The sequence below is a fragment of the Podarcis tiliguerta genome (assembly GCF_965153285.1).
Source record: "Podarcis tiliguerta genome assembly, chromosome: 2".
Lineage (NCBI taxonomy): Eukaryota > Metazoa > Chordata > Lepidosauria > Squamata > Lacertidae > Podarcis > Podarcis tiliguerta.
The window spans coordinates 43,980,591-43,997,251 of record NC_139535.1 but is presented as its reverse complement, the minus strand read 5'-3'; the positions used below and the strand labels follow the sequence as shown (position 1 = coordinate 43,997,251).

Genomic DNA, 16,661 nt, shown 5'->3' with positions numbered 1-16,661 from the left:
CAAAGCTTTTAAAATGGGAGGGAAAGGGGCAGGAGATCTAGGCTCTGGCTCAGAATAGCCAGTGCTTGGTCCCTACTTGGGAGCCTGCTAAAAACTTAATGATCCACTTTCCTGAAACAGGTTAGATCAAAGCCACCTGAATTAACACACAGTAACCTTCAATGAGATGGAGTAGTGATTTATTTTTTTTAATCTAGTCTCCTGCAGTGAGAGTAGATTTGATTATTAAGAACAGGAAATGCCATGTCAAAAGCATCAGGCTATATTACAGGCAGCTGATGGGAAAGCCAAAAGGTGATATCACAACAATCATAGAATATGTCAATCACGCCATATCTTCTCTTCATGAAAAGATGCTAGGGCAAGTTAACTCCCAATAGCTTACTCCATCATTACATTAATGTTTCCCCAGTCTAGAATGAAAAACTCACAGAAACAGAAGATCATAAATACCAATAAATTCCCTGGAGAGGGTTGAGAGTGGTCTGTTCTCTGAGCTCTAAAGTATTTGCTGATGCAGCTATTTGATGTCAAATAAGTGTGTTTTGTCCTCCAAGACATGACATTACTATAGGTAATATAGAGGGCATGCTGAACACACGCTGCGATAAAGCCACCAAATTACACAACAAGAAGAGAGGCAAACCTTCACTAATTGGCACAGACGATCTTAATTTGCATGATTCAGATCTGAGAATTTGGATTCTGTATCACTGGATCAATGCAGATGTAATGCTCCTAACATTGTAACCACGGTTAAAAAACTGGTAGCCATGGGATTGTGTGCTGCTTGCTATAAATCCCTCTCTCTCCAGCACAAATCTAATCCCCACTCTTATCCATTGGTTTGACAGAATTTGAACCCAGCATTGGGTTGCAGAATCAGGAGTGTTACGTACAGTGATCTACTGCAACTCCTCACTCATTTTGAGCAACGGATCGCACCCGTTCAATAATACTGTTACTTTACAATTATAAAAATGAGCCAGTTTATGATAAATTCTTGACCAAAGAATTGTCCTGCTGGATCTGGCCCAGGGCCTATCAAGTTCAGTATTCTGTTTTCACAGTGGCTAAACAGGTGTCTACAGAAAGCCCACAAGCAGGACACAGGGGCAACAGTGCTCTCTTGACTGTGATCCCCAGCAATAGGATTTGTCTAGTCTGAATCTGTATCAAATTGTTTTATTCACTTGCTGTTTGCCATCCTAGGCTTTTTTCGGAAGAAATGGGGGAGGAGAAAGTTAATTAAACAAATTAATCCATCCATCAAATAAGCTAGTATTCAGAGGCATGTAGTGTCTGATACTGGAGGTACCAGGGCTATCTGATATAGCATTATCCTCCAGATATTTTGACTTTGCATGCACTATAAGAGAGCTCATATCACATTGCCTGGGTGCTAAGACATAGTTTGGCTTAGCATTGCATGCAAACAGGGAAAGTAAATGGCCTTTACTCTAAGCACAAAATTAAGCAGTACATTACAAACTAAGTTATCATGAATTTTTACTGGCGGCACAAATATTGGCAAAGATACATGGTTTTATAGGAAATGCTATAAAATGCAAACTAGAAATAACACAAAGTTGTTTTTAAAAAATGAGATACTTACTTTGCCATGAGTTTTGCTATTCGGTGACAATCATTCTTGTCATAGAACCAGATACTGTAAATTGACACTTGAGGAAGGTATTTAAAAAAAGACAGTTAATTAATTATTATTATTATTATTATTATTATTATTATTATTATTATATCATTTTGATTACAGAATATCTTCAAATAGAAAACATCAGGATGCATAGATTACAAATTCTGTACTTAAAATGATTTATGCACATATGAGCAGTACTACTAGCTAATTTCAAATATTCATGGAAACAGGAGCAACAAATAATAAAACAGATGTTAGGGTATGGTATTACACTTGCTAGTGAACAATTTAATATGTACAACCATACTGAAAACAAACATCTTGTTCCCAGGCAAAAGCTTTAATCTTAGGCCAAACAAAAGGTTACATGTAAAAAGCTCCCGATCTGACAGGTTAAATTACAGGCGGGTCAGATAAAATGAGCACTTAAGACTAGTGCAGAACCCAAAGTGCAGTGCAAATCAACATAACATTCAGCCCAGTGATATGTGTATGATAATTATGAACCATTCACTTAGAAGTCAGTAGCCGCTTAAATTAGACTTTGGATTTAAAATTATACAGTTAACTAGATGTACCAGTAAGTCCCATTTAGTTCAGTGGGACTTACTTATGAGTAGGTATGTGTATGCTTGTACCATTAAAATACTATGAAGTTAACAACATTAATTCAAAAGAGAATTCTGTATAAGCGTTAAATACATTTAAAAATGTATATTTCACTTTCTGCCCTGGGAGTGAAAAAGAAAAGGTCTAAACTAAAGGAACCAGAAATTTGTCAGACTGCATGAGTCTTTCCTTTTGCTTCACTCTGTACTTCTAGCCTTTCATCTGACACGCATATGCAGAGTCCTTTCTGTGTCACCTTCCTGGCTATAAACCTTCGTTCTATTCTTGCAAAGTAGTAAAAAGGATCTAGCAAGAAGGAAACTCAAGGTCAGGAGGCAAGGCAGCCAGAGGAAGAGAGACAAAGTAAGTAACGGGCTAAATAACAGAGTCCCAAGAGATGATGGGTAAAGGAAGCAAAGGATATGGAGCAGAATAAACAAAGGAAAAGGCACTGTTAAGAAAACCATCGCATGGGAACAGGAAGAAGAGTAGCTCTGCTACTGGGGTAGAGACAAAATGAAGACGCAAGATGAGTGATGCCCAGTTTAGTAATCTGATTTGAAATAACTGTGGACTCTAAAAAAGATATAATATACTACAGATAATAGAACAGGGATTGGGAACTGGATCAAGCTAGCAGGCCCATAATTCCATGGAACAGGAAACTTGTGGCCAGGTCTCAGTGTTAAGATATTCTGGCTCAATTCACACAAAGCACTAAACCATACTTAACAAAAATTGGGATTCAGTAAGGGACAAATTCTTAAATAAAAATGGGGAGATGTGATTCCATTAAGCATTGTGAAAGATTAAATCTTTGAAAGCAGGTGACTATTGCAATGCAAAACTATCTTTTAAGGAAACTGGTTCATAGCTGTGTCCTAAACATCAAAAAAATCATAATACTCAGTTAGAAAGTACTTCTGAACACACTGCTGTTGCTTTAGGTTCAGGTGGCCTCAGTGCCTTCTATCAGCTTTGGCTGGTGGCCCAACTGCACCCCTATCTGGATATGCCCAACTTATGTCATCTAGGCTCTGGTAACCTCTAGGTTAGATTACTGCAACACAATTATATATGTAAGTCTGTCTTTCAAGACAGTTCAGAAAGTTCAGCTGCTGCAGAGTTCAATGGCCAGGTTGCTCACTTGGCCAAGACAGTTTGAGCATATTACAGTGGTACCTCGGGTTAACTACTTAATTCATTCCGGAGGCCGGTACTTAACCTGAAACTGTTCTTAACCTGAAGCACCACTTTAGCTAATGGGGCCTCCTACTGCTGCCGCGCCGCCAGAGCACGATTTCTTTTCTCATCCTGAAGCAAAGTTCTTAACCTGAAGCACTATTTCTGGGTTACCGTGTCTGTAACCTGAAGCATATGTAACCCGAGGTACCACTGTACACCAATCCTGGTCCAACTGCACTGGCTGCCAATCAGTTTCCAGGCCCAGTTCAAAGTGATGGTTTTCACATATAAATCCTTAAATGGCTCAGGACCACCATCTCATATGAAGCCCTTCTTCATGTGGTTCCTCCACGAAAGGTCCAGAAGGTGGGAACATGAAAATGGGCCTTTTCTGTGGTGGCTTGCCGTTACATATCATGAGGCGCCAGGCAAAAACATTGCCCTTCTCCCAGGCCTTTGGCTACTTAAACAATCTCTGGCATTTTAAAGCATGTGGGGTGGGTGGGTACAGTACTGTTTTGTTTTTGTTTTTTTGTTATTATGGTATGTACAATTGGAAACTGCCCTGTGAGGAGGGCAGTATAGAAATTTAATAAATCATAATAATACAGTGGTACCTCGGTTTAAGAACAGTCCTGTTTACGAACGATTCGGTTTACGAACTCTGCAAAACCAGAAGTAGTGTCCCAGTTTGCGAACTTTACCTCGGTCTAAGAACGGAATCCGAATGGTGGAAGGGCACCGGCGGCAGAAGGCCTCATTAAGGAAAGTGAGCTTCGGTTTAAGAACGGTTTCGGTTTAAGAACAGACTTCCGGAACAGATTAAGTTCATAAACCGAGGTACCACTGTAAATACAAGTGACATCTTCTCACAAACATTTTCTAACTCAAGGGAAGACCAATAATAATGAGCTGAATTCATTGCACAGTAGCAACAACTACCAACTGTAATATAACTTATAAAAGACAGGGTGTAACAATTCAAGGTGTTAAAGCATGGGTAAGCAAACTAAGGCCCAGGGGCCAAATCCGGCCCAATCACCTTCTAAATTCGGCCTGCGGATGGTCCGGGAACCAGCGTGTTTTTACATGAGTGGAATGTATCCTTTTATTTAAAATGCATCTCTGGGTTATTTGTGGGGCATAGGAATTCATTAATTCCCCCCCCCAAAAAAAAACCATATATAGTCCAGCCTCCCACAAGGTCTGACGGACAGTGGCACTGCTGAAAATGTTTGCTGACCTCTGTTAAAGGTTATGCTAAGAAAGAAAGAAAGAAAGAAAGAAAGAAAGAAAGAAAGAAAGAAAGAAAGAAAGGAGAGAAGAGTCTTTGATTTAATCTGGAGTTATTAGCACGGTGAAACAAAGCATATGTCTAAGAGGATATCAAAGCCAAGTACTAATGGATGTGTCCTGAACAAAGCTAGCTATCGAAGACAGAAAAGAGATAACTGCTTTGCAACAGAACACAGAACAAGAAAGTGACTGCTGTTTAACACATTAGCTCATTGCACCACACTATTCTACATGTTTGGCTGCCCTCAACTTAAACTCCATTATAAACACCCTAAATGCAATTTTACCATTTCTCTCTACAGAAATAGCAACAGCAGTCCCACTCCTTATCTTTCTTGAGAAGGCAGAGTTAAAGCAGTTACTAAAGATCCATTCCCCTTCCCTGATCAAACACATGTCACTCTGACAACACTGCTGATATCCACATGTGGCTGGTCTTCAACTTTCTGGACCCACTTTGATATTTTTACAGCAACGAAATAAGACTGCCTGGCTACAAAGGTATATTTAGGGAGCAATCTGTTGTTACCACCAAGGTAACAGAGTTTCAAGTACATCCTTCTGGAATTATATCTCTGCTGCTGCATTTCAACTGGAAAAAGGACATACAGAGCTCAAAAAAGAAGAAAAGGGACAAGTGCAGGCAATATCTTCCTTTGAGAATTCAGAGTTGTATACCACCACCTATCTTTTAATATTAGCATGGAATTTCGTTCTCTACATCAAGACAGTGACATTAGGTACAAAGGAAGAATAGTGAGTGAAACTGATTTGGAAGCATACTTCTTTAAGACCTTTAGAGGTAAGTTCAAAATTGTTGATTTAAAAACCCAAGGTTCTGAATTTTTTTATCACATTTGTATCTATGAATTTATTAAATGGTTGATGCTTAGACTTTAAGCCCTTTATGGAGAAAGGCACAGTTACCAACCCTGTAGGACACTAGAAATGTTTTTACTTGCAGTCATATCCTTTTTGTCACTGAGTGCTTTATACTGCTTCCCGTTATGCAGTTTGGTAACTACAGCATATCACTGATGTTACAAACATATTCAATATATTATGAATAAAAGATGGGAATTCCATAACGGTCTTCTCTAGAGCTTCTGAAGTTAACTTAGTGACTTTCTCAATACAGATTAAAATAGGTCTTTGGTGACATACTGAATAATTAGCATAAGTCATGCTAGCTTTTAAAAAAGATTTAAAGAATATTCCAGCTGTTACTGTTATCAGGAAAAACACAATTTTTCCTAAAACAAATAGCTGGAGATCTGCATGCCTTGCTCCCTCAGCTGTGGTCAAGAGAGGACAGTGATCCAGCAGACTTGCCAAACTGATTCAAAATATCCTGCTTTTTGAATTTCTCAGGTCCTTGCAAACATTACCTCTGGTGGCAAGAGAATGGTTATGTGACATGTCTTTGATCTCATAGCAAAGCCTTGAATGAAAGGAAATAGGGCTGTGCCAAACTAAAGTAATTAAATTATGATCTTTGGGGATAATTTGCTTGTTCCCATTTCCTATCTGGAATATAGTTTTAATGAAAGGTAGGACAGAAATGCTGAAAATAGCAAATACATGCTATGCTGAATAAGGCCCATCATGTTTGGCGCAATTTGCCTCCAGCTGGCTGGGGTGCCAGCCCTAATCAGCTCTGAGCAGTGGTGACTTGGAGAAGGGCCACAATGCACACTCAAATCTAGCATGGCCTCCCCACTGCATGCTGCTTCCCTAGACTTTTTACTTCACCCCCCTGCCTCTCCCCTAACCAAGCATCTGCCCATCTCTGCTAGCCTTTGATATTACCCTACCTCAACACATCAGTTAAGAACCATTATTTGCTACTAGTCAATCAATTGGAATTATGGAGACAGGTGTTCGAGGACACAAAAAGACCAGAGAGGTGTCGAAACAGAAAGACAGAAGACTATATAACACACTGAATTAACACTGTTTATGGATGGAACACAGCTGGAAGAGTGGCACCCCAGAAACTGAACTGGTGTTTAGAGTCTAACTAGCTACTGTCATGTCACACGTATATTACTTTAATGGCAGAAGTGGTCCAGGGCAGTTCAAAAAGTGGGGTCTCCTAAATAACAACATTATTCCAAGTTTATACTCACAGTTAGCATTTCTGTACAGAAGAAAGGGCTCGTGTAGTTGAAACTCCAAGTCTTTGTTTACAGGCTCAACCAAGTTGTGCATATTCAGTCGATTCACAATTGTGAAGCCATGGTAAGGTGACGCAGACCTGTTATTTCAAGAGAATAACAAAACAACTGTGTAAATTAGTGGTGGCCAAACTTGGCACGCCAGCTGTTTTGGGACTACAATTCTCATCATCCCTGACCACTCGTCCCATTAGCTAGGGATGATGGGAATTGTAGTCCAAAAACAGCTGGAGGGCCAAGTTTGGCCACCATTGGTGTAAATGCATAACATGGATATCCAGAGGAAAAAACTATTAAATAAATGCATTATATGAATAACAACCTGCTTTCAGGAAAATAATCAATAGCAATGATGGTGATGAAATGTATCCAACGCTATCACTCAAATGATGGTGAAGCAGAATGGGGGAGCTCTTTGGAGAACTTTTTTTAAATTTAATAATTTTTATACCACTTTACAAGAAAAATTCTTTGCAGAAAGGGGGCCCCAGTGGGCAGGTAGAATCACCAAATTGCTTCCCTCCTGGTTCTGTTGACAGAAGCTTTTCCATCAGCAATTACTCCTTTGGGAATACCCAAATGACTTTAGTAAAATCAAAATGCCATGCAAGCTTGCTATTTGAAACACTAGGTGTTTCACAAGCATAAGGAATTCTGGGAGTGGTACTGTTCTGTGACCTATTGTTCAATGGCTAATTGGAGATATTATTCAAGAGCTAAGACAAAAGTTCATGCAAGAAGAATAGCACTCCTCCTAAATCAGACAACACACATGTGCTTGTGGAAGAGGCCAAGCTCACAGATTGGCACCTTTCGATCTAACCAGATGAATTGTTGTATTTCTGTATCTGACTATCAAAAAGATAGCAATGATTAGTCTAATTAGTCTAATTAGCAATATTGTAACTAAAACTAGGGGAGGGGAAGAAGAGATGCAAAATCTTTTTTTAAAAGAAAGAAAGAAAAGAAAACTGATTTTCAAGGCTACTCCAAAGAGGATTAAATTCATTCTTCTCCTTCATTTAAAATTGTATAGCAAGTTTCACATGCCATGAAAAAACACCGAAGGATATTTTGGTATGCTTACAACCTTGTATGCAAAACTTTTAGAGCAGAATGCTATCATTTCAGGTTATCAATAGCAATTCAGAGAGAGGGAGTGGGAAACATAACTTGTAGAGGCACACTTAAATCCAATTCTCAAACTTTTCATAAATGCTAATTCATGCCAAAAACAAAACAAAAAACAGAACAGTGCAAGTATAGAGTCACCCCCACCCCGAAATACACTTCAGAAAGCACTTCAGGATCAAAAGTATCAAATATACCAAAAATAGCTATAAAGTATGTATTTTCAATGATGAGCTATTTTCTAGGAAAAAAACGTTATTGCAAACATACCCTTTCTTATATAAATAAAAAGTATATCTGTGTTAAGAACAGCTGTGTTTAAAACCAAACTAAATAACAATAAATTAAATATTTATTGGGAATGCAAGAGAAAAACGACACAAACTGCATTCTAGCACACTGCTAAGCATGCTATCCCATAAAGTTAACAGGCCTAAAGTGTCATTGGGCTGTGTCTGAGAAACATAAGAGGTCACTTTAATACATACTTTCTTCTTAATTTTCTACATCTATTATAACAGATGGACTAACAGCCTGAGTTAGCATGTCAAAAATAATTAAAATTCAACTGAAGTCATGATTACAGCAGTAAAGGTCTGGAAATAGCATGTGTAGAAAGCCCAAAGGCATTACAACAGTGTAAACAAGAAGAGTGACATTTTTGGTTTTGACTTATTTTATCTAGATCTCTGAAAAGGTTTTGGAGAAAACTGATCATATCGATATTTTTCTTGCTGCCCAAAATAAAATAAATGGTTCACAAGAACAGTTTTAAAAGCACTGCTAGCATTAAAGCATTACTGAGAAGACTGTTATTAAAGAGTTATTTTTTAATCCTTAACTGTATACATGTACACAAGCAGAAGGAAATCAGAACAGCACAGTCCTAACCATGTCTCCTCAGAAGTAAGTCCTTTTGAATGCAATGTGGATTACTTCCAGGTTAGTAGGGTTAGGACTGCTGCCTTAAGTACCAGGAAATAGGCCTGGAAGCCTACATTAAACTGTACAGACCACAAAGCACCCATCTCATCTTCTACGGATAACTGAGCGGGTCAGAAAAGGACTCTCATGTTCTGCACCCTCCAAGTTATATGTAAGGACAATACCAACTAGGGTCCTTAGAGATGTCCAGTATGCATGATAAGAGGGGTGAGAGTGGGAAGTTCAAGAACGGAAACAGAGAGTTAAAGACCCTCAGCCAACAGACAGAGTAGTTAAAAAGCATGCATATTCAGTTGTAACCTGACACTCCATCTGTAACAGTCAACCATTAGAATGAAGCACACAGCATATCTATGTTACAGGCCTAAGTAAACCCAAAGATTAAATTGCTTTGGTGATGAAGACATTTCCTAATCTCATCACCCACAGATTACAACACTCTGCTGACCACAAGTGTCCACTACCTTGTAAAGTGATTCTCCGTGCCACCTTCAAGCACCAACTCATCCTCTAAATATTTCCAGCAGTTAAAGTTGGCCTCCTCCCTCAAAAAACTCCTGCAGCTCTATTTCAAGATTATACCCTCTATTTACCATATATTTAAAATACTCCCTTTAACCTCAAACTCTTGTGTCACATTAAATTATTCCATATAATGATGATACACTGCAACTACTATTCTTTTGCTTAACAGCATTTCTATGGCCATTCTTTCAAGCCAGTTTAGTTCAGTAAGTCAAAACAGAAAGGAAGGAAGGAAGGAAGGAAGGAAGGAAGGAAGGAAGGGGAGAATATTACATAAGTGTCGCCAGTTACTTACTGTTAATACCAATCCTCTACATCCCCTCTACCATAGGTCTGAAGATACTATGGGAAACTCTCACAGTTATACACTTCCCCTCTTCATTGCAAATTCAATGCTTACTAAAATCAGTCGGGGGAAAGATACATTACCACTGGCAGAGACTGCCACCTGAAGAGGCAGCTAAGAACATAAAATGGTCCATCTAGTCCAGCATCCTGTTTTTACAGTGGCCAACCAGATGCCTATATGAGAAGTGCAAAAGCAGAACCTGAAATGGACTAGGTTACCTCCCCTTGGGCCCAGTTCTGCATGGGAACCACTAGGGGTCAACCGCTAACATCCATGGAAAGAGCAGCTGAACATTTTTGATGTAATTAAAAATATTAAATCATTATTATTTATATTTATTTGTTACTGACTACAAACATGTCTCTAAGCAGCTAACAGTTATAAAAGCATATATAATACAAAATATAAAATACATAAAAGAGAATCTTAATAAACCAGAAATGCTCATCTGGCAGCATTAAAATCCTACCCCACCCTATTAAATATGAAGACCAAATCTTAACCACATATCACTAGATCATTGTCTTACAACAACCATAATGACAAAAACTTATGTTATTGTCTGTTTTGCCATTATTTACAGAAGGAGTGCACAGACTTGAGGGAGCCATTTCATTTTTTTAACTAGGAGCCTGGTGCAAAAGGCATACAGTTAACATTCTGAGCCCAGGAATTTGTTATGAGTAGCAGAACTGAACTGGACTAGATGAGCCTCAGGGATCCCCTCAAACTCTACAATTCCAGGAACTGAACTCATAAGGCTTCCACACAAAATCCCTCTCCTGAGTATTCCCACTTTTGTTCATCTCGACTGTATAAGTTAGTGAGGGAGCTGTTTTGTTGCTGTCACTGTTAATCGGCTGGGGAGTCAGAAATCCTTGCCAATCTACTTCAAATTGTTAAGAGGTGTACAGTGGAACCTCGTGTAACTGATGGGATCCATTCCGGAGGCCCATCCGTAACACAGAACTGATGCAAGCTGAAGCACCGCGTCTGCACAGGTACGCAATTTAGCACCTCTGCGCATGCGCGAGCGGCAAAACCCAGAAGTAACCCGTTCTGGTACTTCCGGGTTGCCGCAGGATGCAAGACGAACACATGCAACCTGAAGCGGACACAACATGATATGACTGTACCAGAAGATCCCAATCTACCTCCTGCATGCCTGTAATTTACAGTGCACAATACACATCATATCCAGATTATGTCCTTCCTCGTGGAACTTACAATCTAATTATTATTGTACATTCTACAGGAGCGCCTGTATTATGAAACTAACAAGTTTAATAAATAAGAAGAATTTTGACTGTGGGGAAAACAAATGGTAGAGAGGGAAAGCAGAAGCAAGAAACTTGAGGGCTGAAAAAACCAAGTACATATTAAGGTTGCCTTTTACTTGGGGATAAGGACTAAACAAATTAAGCCAAAGGCTTCACAGGAAAGGCGCATCATGATGAAGGATTTGAAGGGAGACAGTGCTCTGGGCAAAGGCACCAGCAAGGGATGTATAGAATGGAACTTCTGGGAGGGCTGAAAGGATAAATTTTGAAGAACAAAAAGTCACAGGCATGTATATAATGGAAAACAAGGGTAAAAAGAAAGGATGTTGCACAAAGACAAGAATTTTGTGGCAGATGCTGAAATGAAGCCAATGGAAAGCTTTATTGAGTTATAAAGCTTTCCACACTGAAGGCATATGCCACAAGCCATGTCCTGTGAGAATTTGGCTAAACTGGCTGTGATTATCCAGGAAAGATTTATCTGGTTCACTGGAGGAAAAATCAGTGAAATTTGAAAGAGGCAAATTTAGTGTGAAAACAGTTACTAGGAAAGTATTTTCTTTCTTTATTTAAGCATACTATAGCCATTTCAAATGTGTACAGTACTAGTTACCCCTTCTTAAGAAGGATATCCAAGAATTGGGGAAGGTACAGAAATACCATTTAATGTGACCAAGGAACAGGGAGGTTCTTCCTTACAAACACCAGAATTTGAAGCATATTTGTTTACATAAAATATATGGCAAATTTTTAAATAATATCATATACAGGGTTGCTAACGCCAGCACAACACAGTAGCATGTAAGCTTTCCTGAAAACCTTGTTTATCAAAAGAACGCCCAAATTTGTTTTCTTAGAACTGCAGGTAGGGGAAAATAGGCATGCTCTATTTGAACAGCAAATAGTTTTGCAATTCATAGTGTTGAAAGCAAAAGTGACTCTAGAATAAGATTGATATACACTTACCTTTTATATACAAATAAAGTACCTTCAATGTCAGTCTTCTCCTATAACAAACAATAAGAAATTGTAGCAATAAATTAATTTAAGCATTACAGCCCCTGCTTTATATATTTTCTTACATTTATATCCCTTTTTTCCATCATGGAACCCAAGGTGGTGCATTTGTGGTTTCTAAACAATCGCTGACCAGAACTACTTGTTTTCAGCTCAAGTGCCTTCAGCTCATTCCCTGAGCTTTACGTTTAACATAAAATTATAACTATAGCACTTAATGGATCCTATTTATTTCCATGGTTAAGAATACAACTGTTATGGCTGAATGCTATGGCTGAGAGCTGTCAAGAAGGTGGTTGAGTTGTACATACTAACATCTGCTCCAACATAATGAAAACAAACCCTGAAATTATGCTAGAGGTCTAGAAAAATACATTAATACAAATGTTTATACATGGTGGCATTTAATATTGCTGTATGTAATGTAAGGTGACTCCAAGCAGGAAGGCACAGCATTCCATACAATATTTAGAACTTTAAAAAAATCTATGGTGGATTCGTTGGCATGGTTCAAAAGGTAATGATAAATAAATAGGGTGTTAAATTGCATGTACTTTTACATTTGATCTGTCATGCTAAATTCGTATTAAAAATCTGAAGTTAAATATTTGTTGTTTTTACATGGATTCTGTGGGCAACTAGGGAGAGATAAAGTGAGCTACTAAATAGCATCACCTACGCCACACAATGAGCAAATAAGATAAATCAGACGGTCAAAGTCACTGCAGAATTGCAGTCTGCAATTTTTTTTAAGACCATGAAGTTTTCCACATTACCATTCTGTTTCTGAGTCAGGGGTTGCCAAGATGATGCCCACAGACATATACATGCCTGCAGAGGTTTTCTTTAGAGCCCATAGGGTCCCCTGCCTCTGATGAAATTAGTATTGGAAGAATAATTGTAGCCAATAGCCTAGGTTGTGTTATGTGTTGTGCCCACAACAATTTATCTGGTGAGCAAATGTGCCCATGGACCCAAAAAGGCTGGTGACCTCTATTAAGAGCTATAGACTGTAATATATACTGAATATTAAAATGGTGTATATGTTTGCAAAACTAAGGTTTTTAAAGTTAATGGTCAATGACCACAGTAGTCTCTCAAGCATTACTCATTGCAGAGACAACTTGCATGGGAGAGATGAAGTGGCATGCAAGTTTCAAAATATGCTTGCAATAAGAAAAAGTACAAACAAAATCAAATCAAAATATGAGATCACTGGAGGCAAATCAGAACAACTCAGTAGAACAGAGTTTTTCAAACTGCAATGTGTAGGTGTGTAGTGTGAACACTCCCTGCGCTCCTCCCAGGGCTGGAAAGGGGTTAGTTTAACCTCTGGTTTGCTAGTAAAACTGAATTACTGTGTTGTGAAATGATGTCTAAAAGTGTGTCACCAACATGAAAAGTTTGGGAAGTTCTGCAGTAGAAGACCAAAGGAAAGAACGGTAACCCATTCCTTGGTAACATGTTACCACTATGTTACCATTCCTTCGTAACATAAGTGGTAACGTAGGCTCACTAAAGAGCAAAAACGATCAAGAGTGTGTGGTGCTATCTTGGAAGAGATTGCTTTAAAGACTGCGCACAACAGCAGAAAAGGCTCTTACCCACATATTCTCCATCCTAATATCTGAAGGCAGGAGGAGTGGGCAAGTTCAGATGAGAGGAGGTAGCCTTTAAATGGCTGATACCGACCCATTTAGGAAAAGAAGTTTCTGCTACCTCTGTCAGCGAGGCTCTTGGTAAATATAATACAGTGCTTCTAATGAATCCCAAAACTTACTGTGCAGATAGTTCAGTGAACACAAAGGAATTTTTCATACACTAAAATTTTTCTCACATATACATGTTATTCCTAAATTTGCATGACTTGTTGAAATAGTGGAGAGGGTAACAGGTGTGTTTGTTTGTTATTACAACCTCTATGTTTGCACCACTAACCACCATGCAGAAATGTCCTGCAAGGGAAGGTGGGGAGCAGTAAAATTATTGCAAGCTATACCATAGCTCAGTTGTAGAACACATGTTTTGAATACAGAAGGCCCAGGGGTTCAATATCATCTCCAGGCAGGGCTAGGAAAGACTCCTGTCTGAGATCCTGGAGAGCTGCTGCCAGTCAGTGTCAACTATACTGGCCTGTATCTGACTCAGTATAAAGCAGCTTCCTATACAGTGAGAACAGAGATGGCATATGCCACATTGCTCACTGAAAAAGATGTGCATCAACTTCTGATTTGGTCCCAAGAAGGGTCCAAGCCTTGTCAATCCACATGGAACAGGTCATGAATTCTGGATGACAATGACCTAAAATCCTGTTTGGGTACAGTTGTGTGCAATTAAAAATGTATAAACATTCCCTAGAAAGGACGAGTACTTTCCACCTTGTGATCTCTTTCATGTCTAAGTAAGAAGCTGAGTGCAACTGCAGAGTCTTCACCAGTCCAGTAATGCCCCCTTTAAAACAGAGATGGGGAACTTGTGACTTTCCAGCAGTTGGGTGGGTTACAACTCCCATTAGCCCTGACCACTGAACATGCCAGCTGGGACTGATGGAAGTTGGGAGTCCAACAGCATCTGGAGGTGCACAGGTTCCACACACCTGCTCTAAAATATGTGGTTAAGTAGGAAACAGTGTAGGTGGGAGCTCTGTTATTTATTTATTTAGCCTACCTTCCCCCAAGTAACTCAGAGGTCTTTCCACAACCACATGTTTTTTTCTAACAACAGCCCTACCACGTAGGTTAGACTGCAAAATGGTGATGGGTTGAAATCCACCTTCAAACAACCCTCAAGCTTTGTGGCTGAGTGGGGATCTGAACCTGCGTCTCCCTCATCCTAGTCTGAATCATAGTGATAATCAGGTAATCTAAAAGAAAGCCTTGAACTTGGGCTGGCTCCGACCTATCAAGGAAATGAAGAGAAATGTACACAAGTCAAGCTGGAATCCTACTTGGTTCAGATGAAGTTCAGTTCCAGCTTTCATAATCCTGCACTATATAATTAGAACCTGTCGCTAAAACCTTGCTCTCTCACAAATATACATGCACACCAACAGATATGAGCCCTGACAGTATACACACACCAACAGTACATAAGCCATCATTCTATGGATCCATAATTTCAACAACTAATGCAAATCTGAAGGCTGGCCAGGGATGCTATTTCATATTTTGGAGAGGAGGGGAGAGCAAGATCCAGTAAGACCCATTCTAGGATGTGGGCATGGCTAAAAGCAGCATTTTAGGCATATCCAGTCTTCAGAATCTGTGGACCAGCAGCCAGCCACAAGGGCCTCCTAGGACTCAGAAAAAGCACCGACGGAAAGAAAAGTTCACTCCAGTACTAGTTCCTACCAGCAGTTTTTAAACCACCCTCAACTGAGGCCGGCTAATTTGGAAGGGTGTGTTAGGCGCTAACTAATCCGCCCTGAATTTTGAGCCCAGCGAGTTCGTGGCAGGAGGAGGAGAAGAGCACGAGGAGGAGGTGAACCACGGAAAACCAAGGGAGGTGGGCGTGTTCCCCAAGATCTGCGCCAACCGGACCGGGCAGCCTCCTCTCTTCTCCCCCACCGAAAACATTCCTCTGCGGACAGTCACGGATATATAGGAGGGGTGGGGAGGGAAAGCCGCACGTGCGCGCCCGCCCCCAACCCAACCCACCATCTTTCCTTGCGGGGGGCAGGCGCCAAGCGAAGGCGCTTTTGAGCGCCTCTTCTATCGGGACCTTCCTTCTCTGTGAGCCTTTGGACCCCGCGAGGAGACTTTGGACGAGGGCGGGTGGGGTGGAGAGGCAGAGAGAAAAGGGTTAACAGCCGGGGCTAAGAGGGGGGCGCCCCCGGCCGCCTGCCCCCCCCCCGTTCCCCCGCTCAGCGCCCCACTCACCCACTCGTTGGCCTTGGGGCTGAAGCGGTACAGGGCCACCTGGCCGGTCACGTCGGCGATGCTGGTGATGTAGGGGTCGTTCTGCTTTAAGGCCGCCAGGCTCATGTCCTGCCCCGCTTTGCTCAGAGACTCCATCTTGGACCCGGGATCTCAGCCGCGGCGAAGGGGGGGAAAGGAAGGAAGGAAACAGCCAGCCCAGCCAGCCAGCCGCGCGGAGGAGCCCTGTGCGCAGCGCTTCCTCATCCGCCGGCCGGAAACCGCTACCCTGCGCCTTCGGTTCCGTCGCTGCAGCGCGTCGGGTCCCGGGGGTCCTACAAGGGTTCCTGAGGATGCTTAGCCTCTGATCGCGCTGTCTTGTCCTCGTTTCTCCACACGCCCAGGCTTGGCCAGTTTCACAATCGAAATGCGTCGCCCGCCCCCCCCCCACTCACCCAGAAATAAAACCCGGCTATATAACCAAACCAGCTCCTGCAGAAATGCCAGGAGCTCAGGAACACATCAGAAGTAAAGTGAATCCGTTGCTTTCTCCTGCTGGAGCCTCTTCAAGCTGAAGATTCCATAAGTTATTGCTGGTTCTCAAATAGTTCCACGGTTTTTGTTTGTTTGGCGAAA

At 40.7% G+C, this 16,661-nt stretch overlaps 1 protein-coding gene across 2 annotated transcripts in view; it reads right to left on the bottom strand.

The window, feature by feature from the left end:
• Nucleotides 1–16,292, bottom strand: part of DCP1A (decapping mRNA 1A) — a 36,653-nt gene extending 20,361 nt beyond the window's left edge. For both annotated transcript variants that reach the window (XM_083421496.1, XM_083421497.1), the window contains exons 1-4: nt 16,050–16,292; nt 12,121–12,161; nt 6,877–7,004; nt 1,616–1,682 (exon numbers count right to left, since the gene is read on the bottom strand). In XM_083421496.1, the coding sequence (XP_083277622.1) occupies nt 1,616–1,682; nt 6,877–7,004; nt 12,121–12,161; nt 16,050–16,184 (371 nt within the window). In that variant the 5' untranslated portion in view covers nt 16,185–16,292. The remainder of the gene's footprint in view (nt 1–1,615; nt 1,683–6,876; nt 7,005–12,120; nt 12,162–16,049) is intronic.
• Between the last annotated feature and the right edge of the window lie 369 nt (nt 16,293–16,661).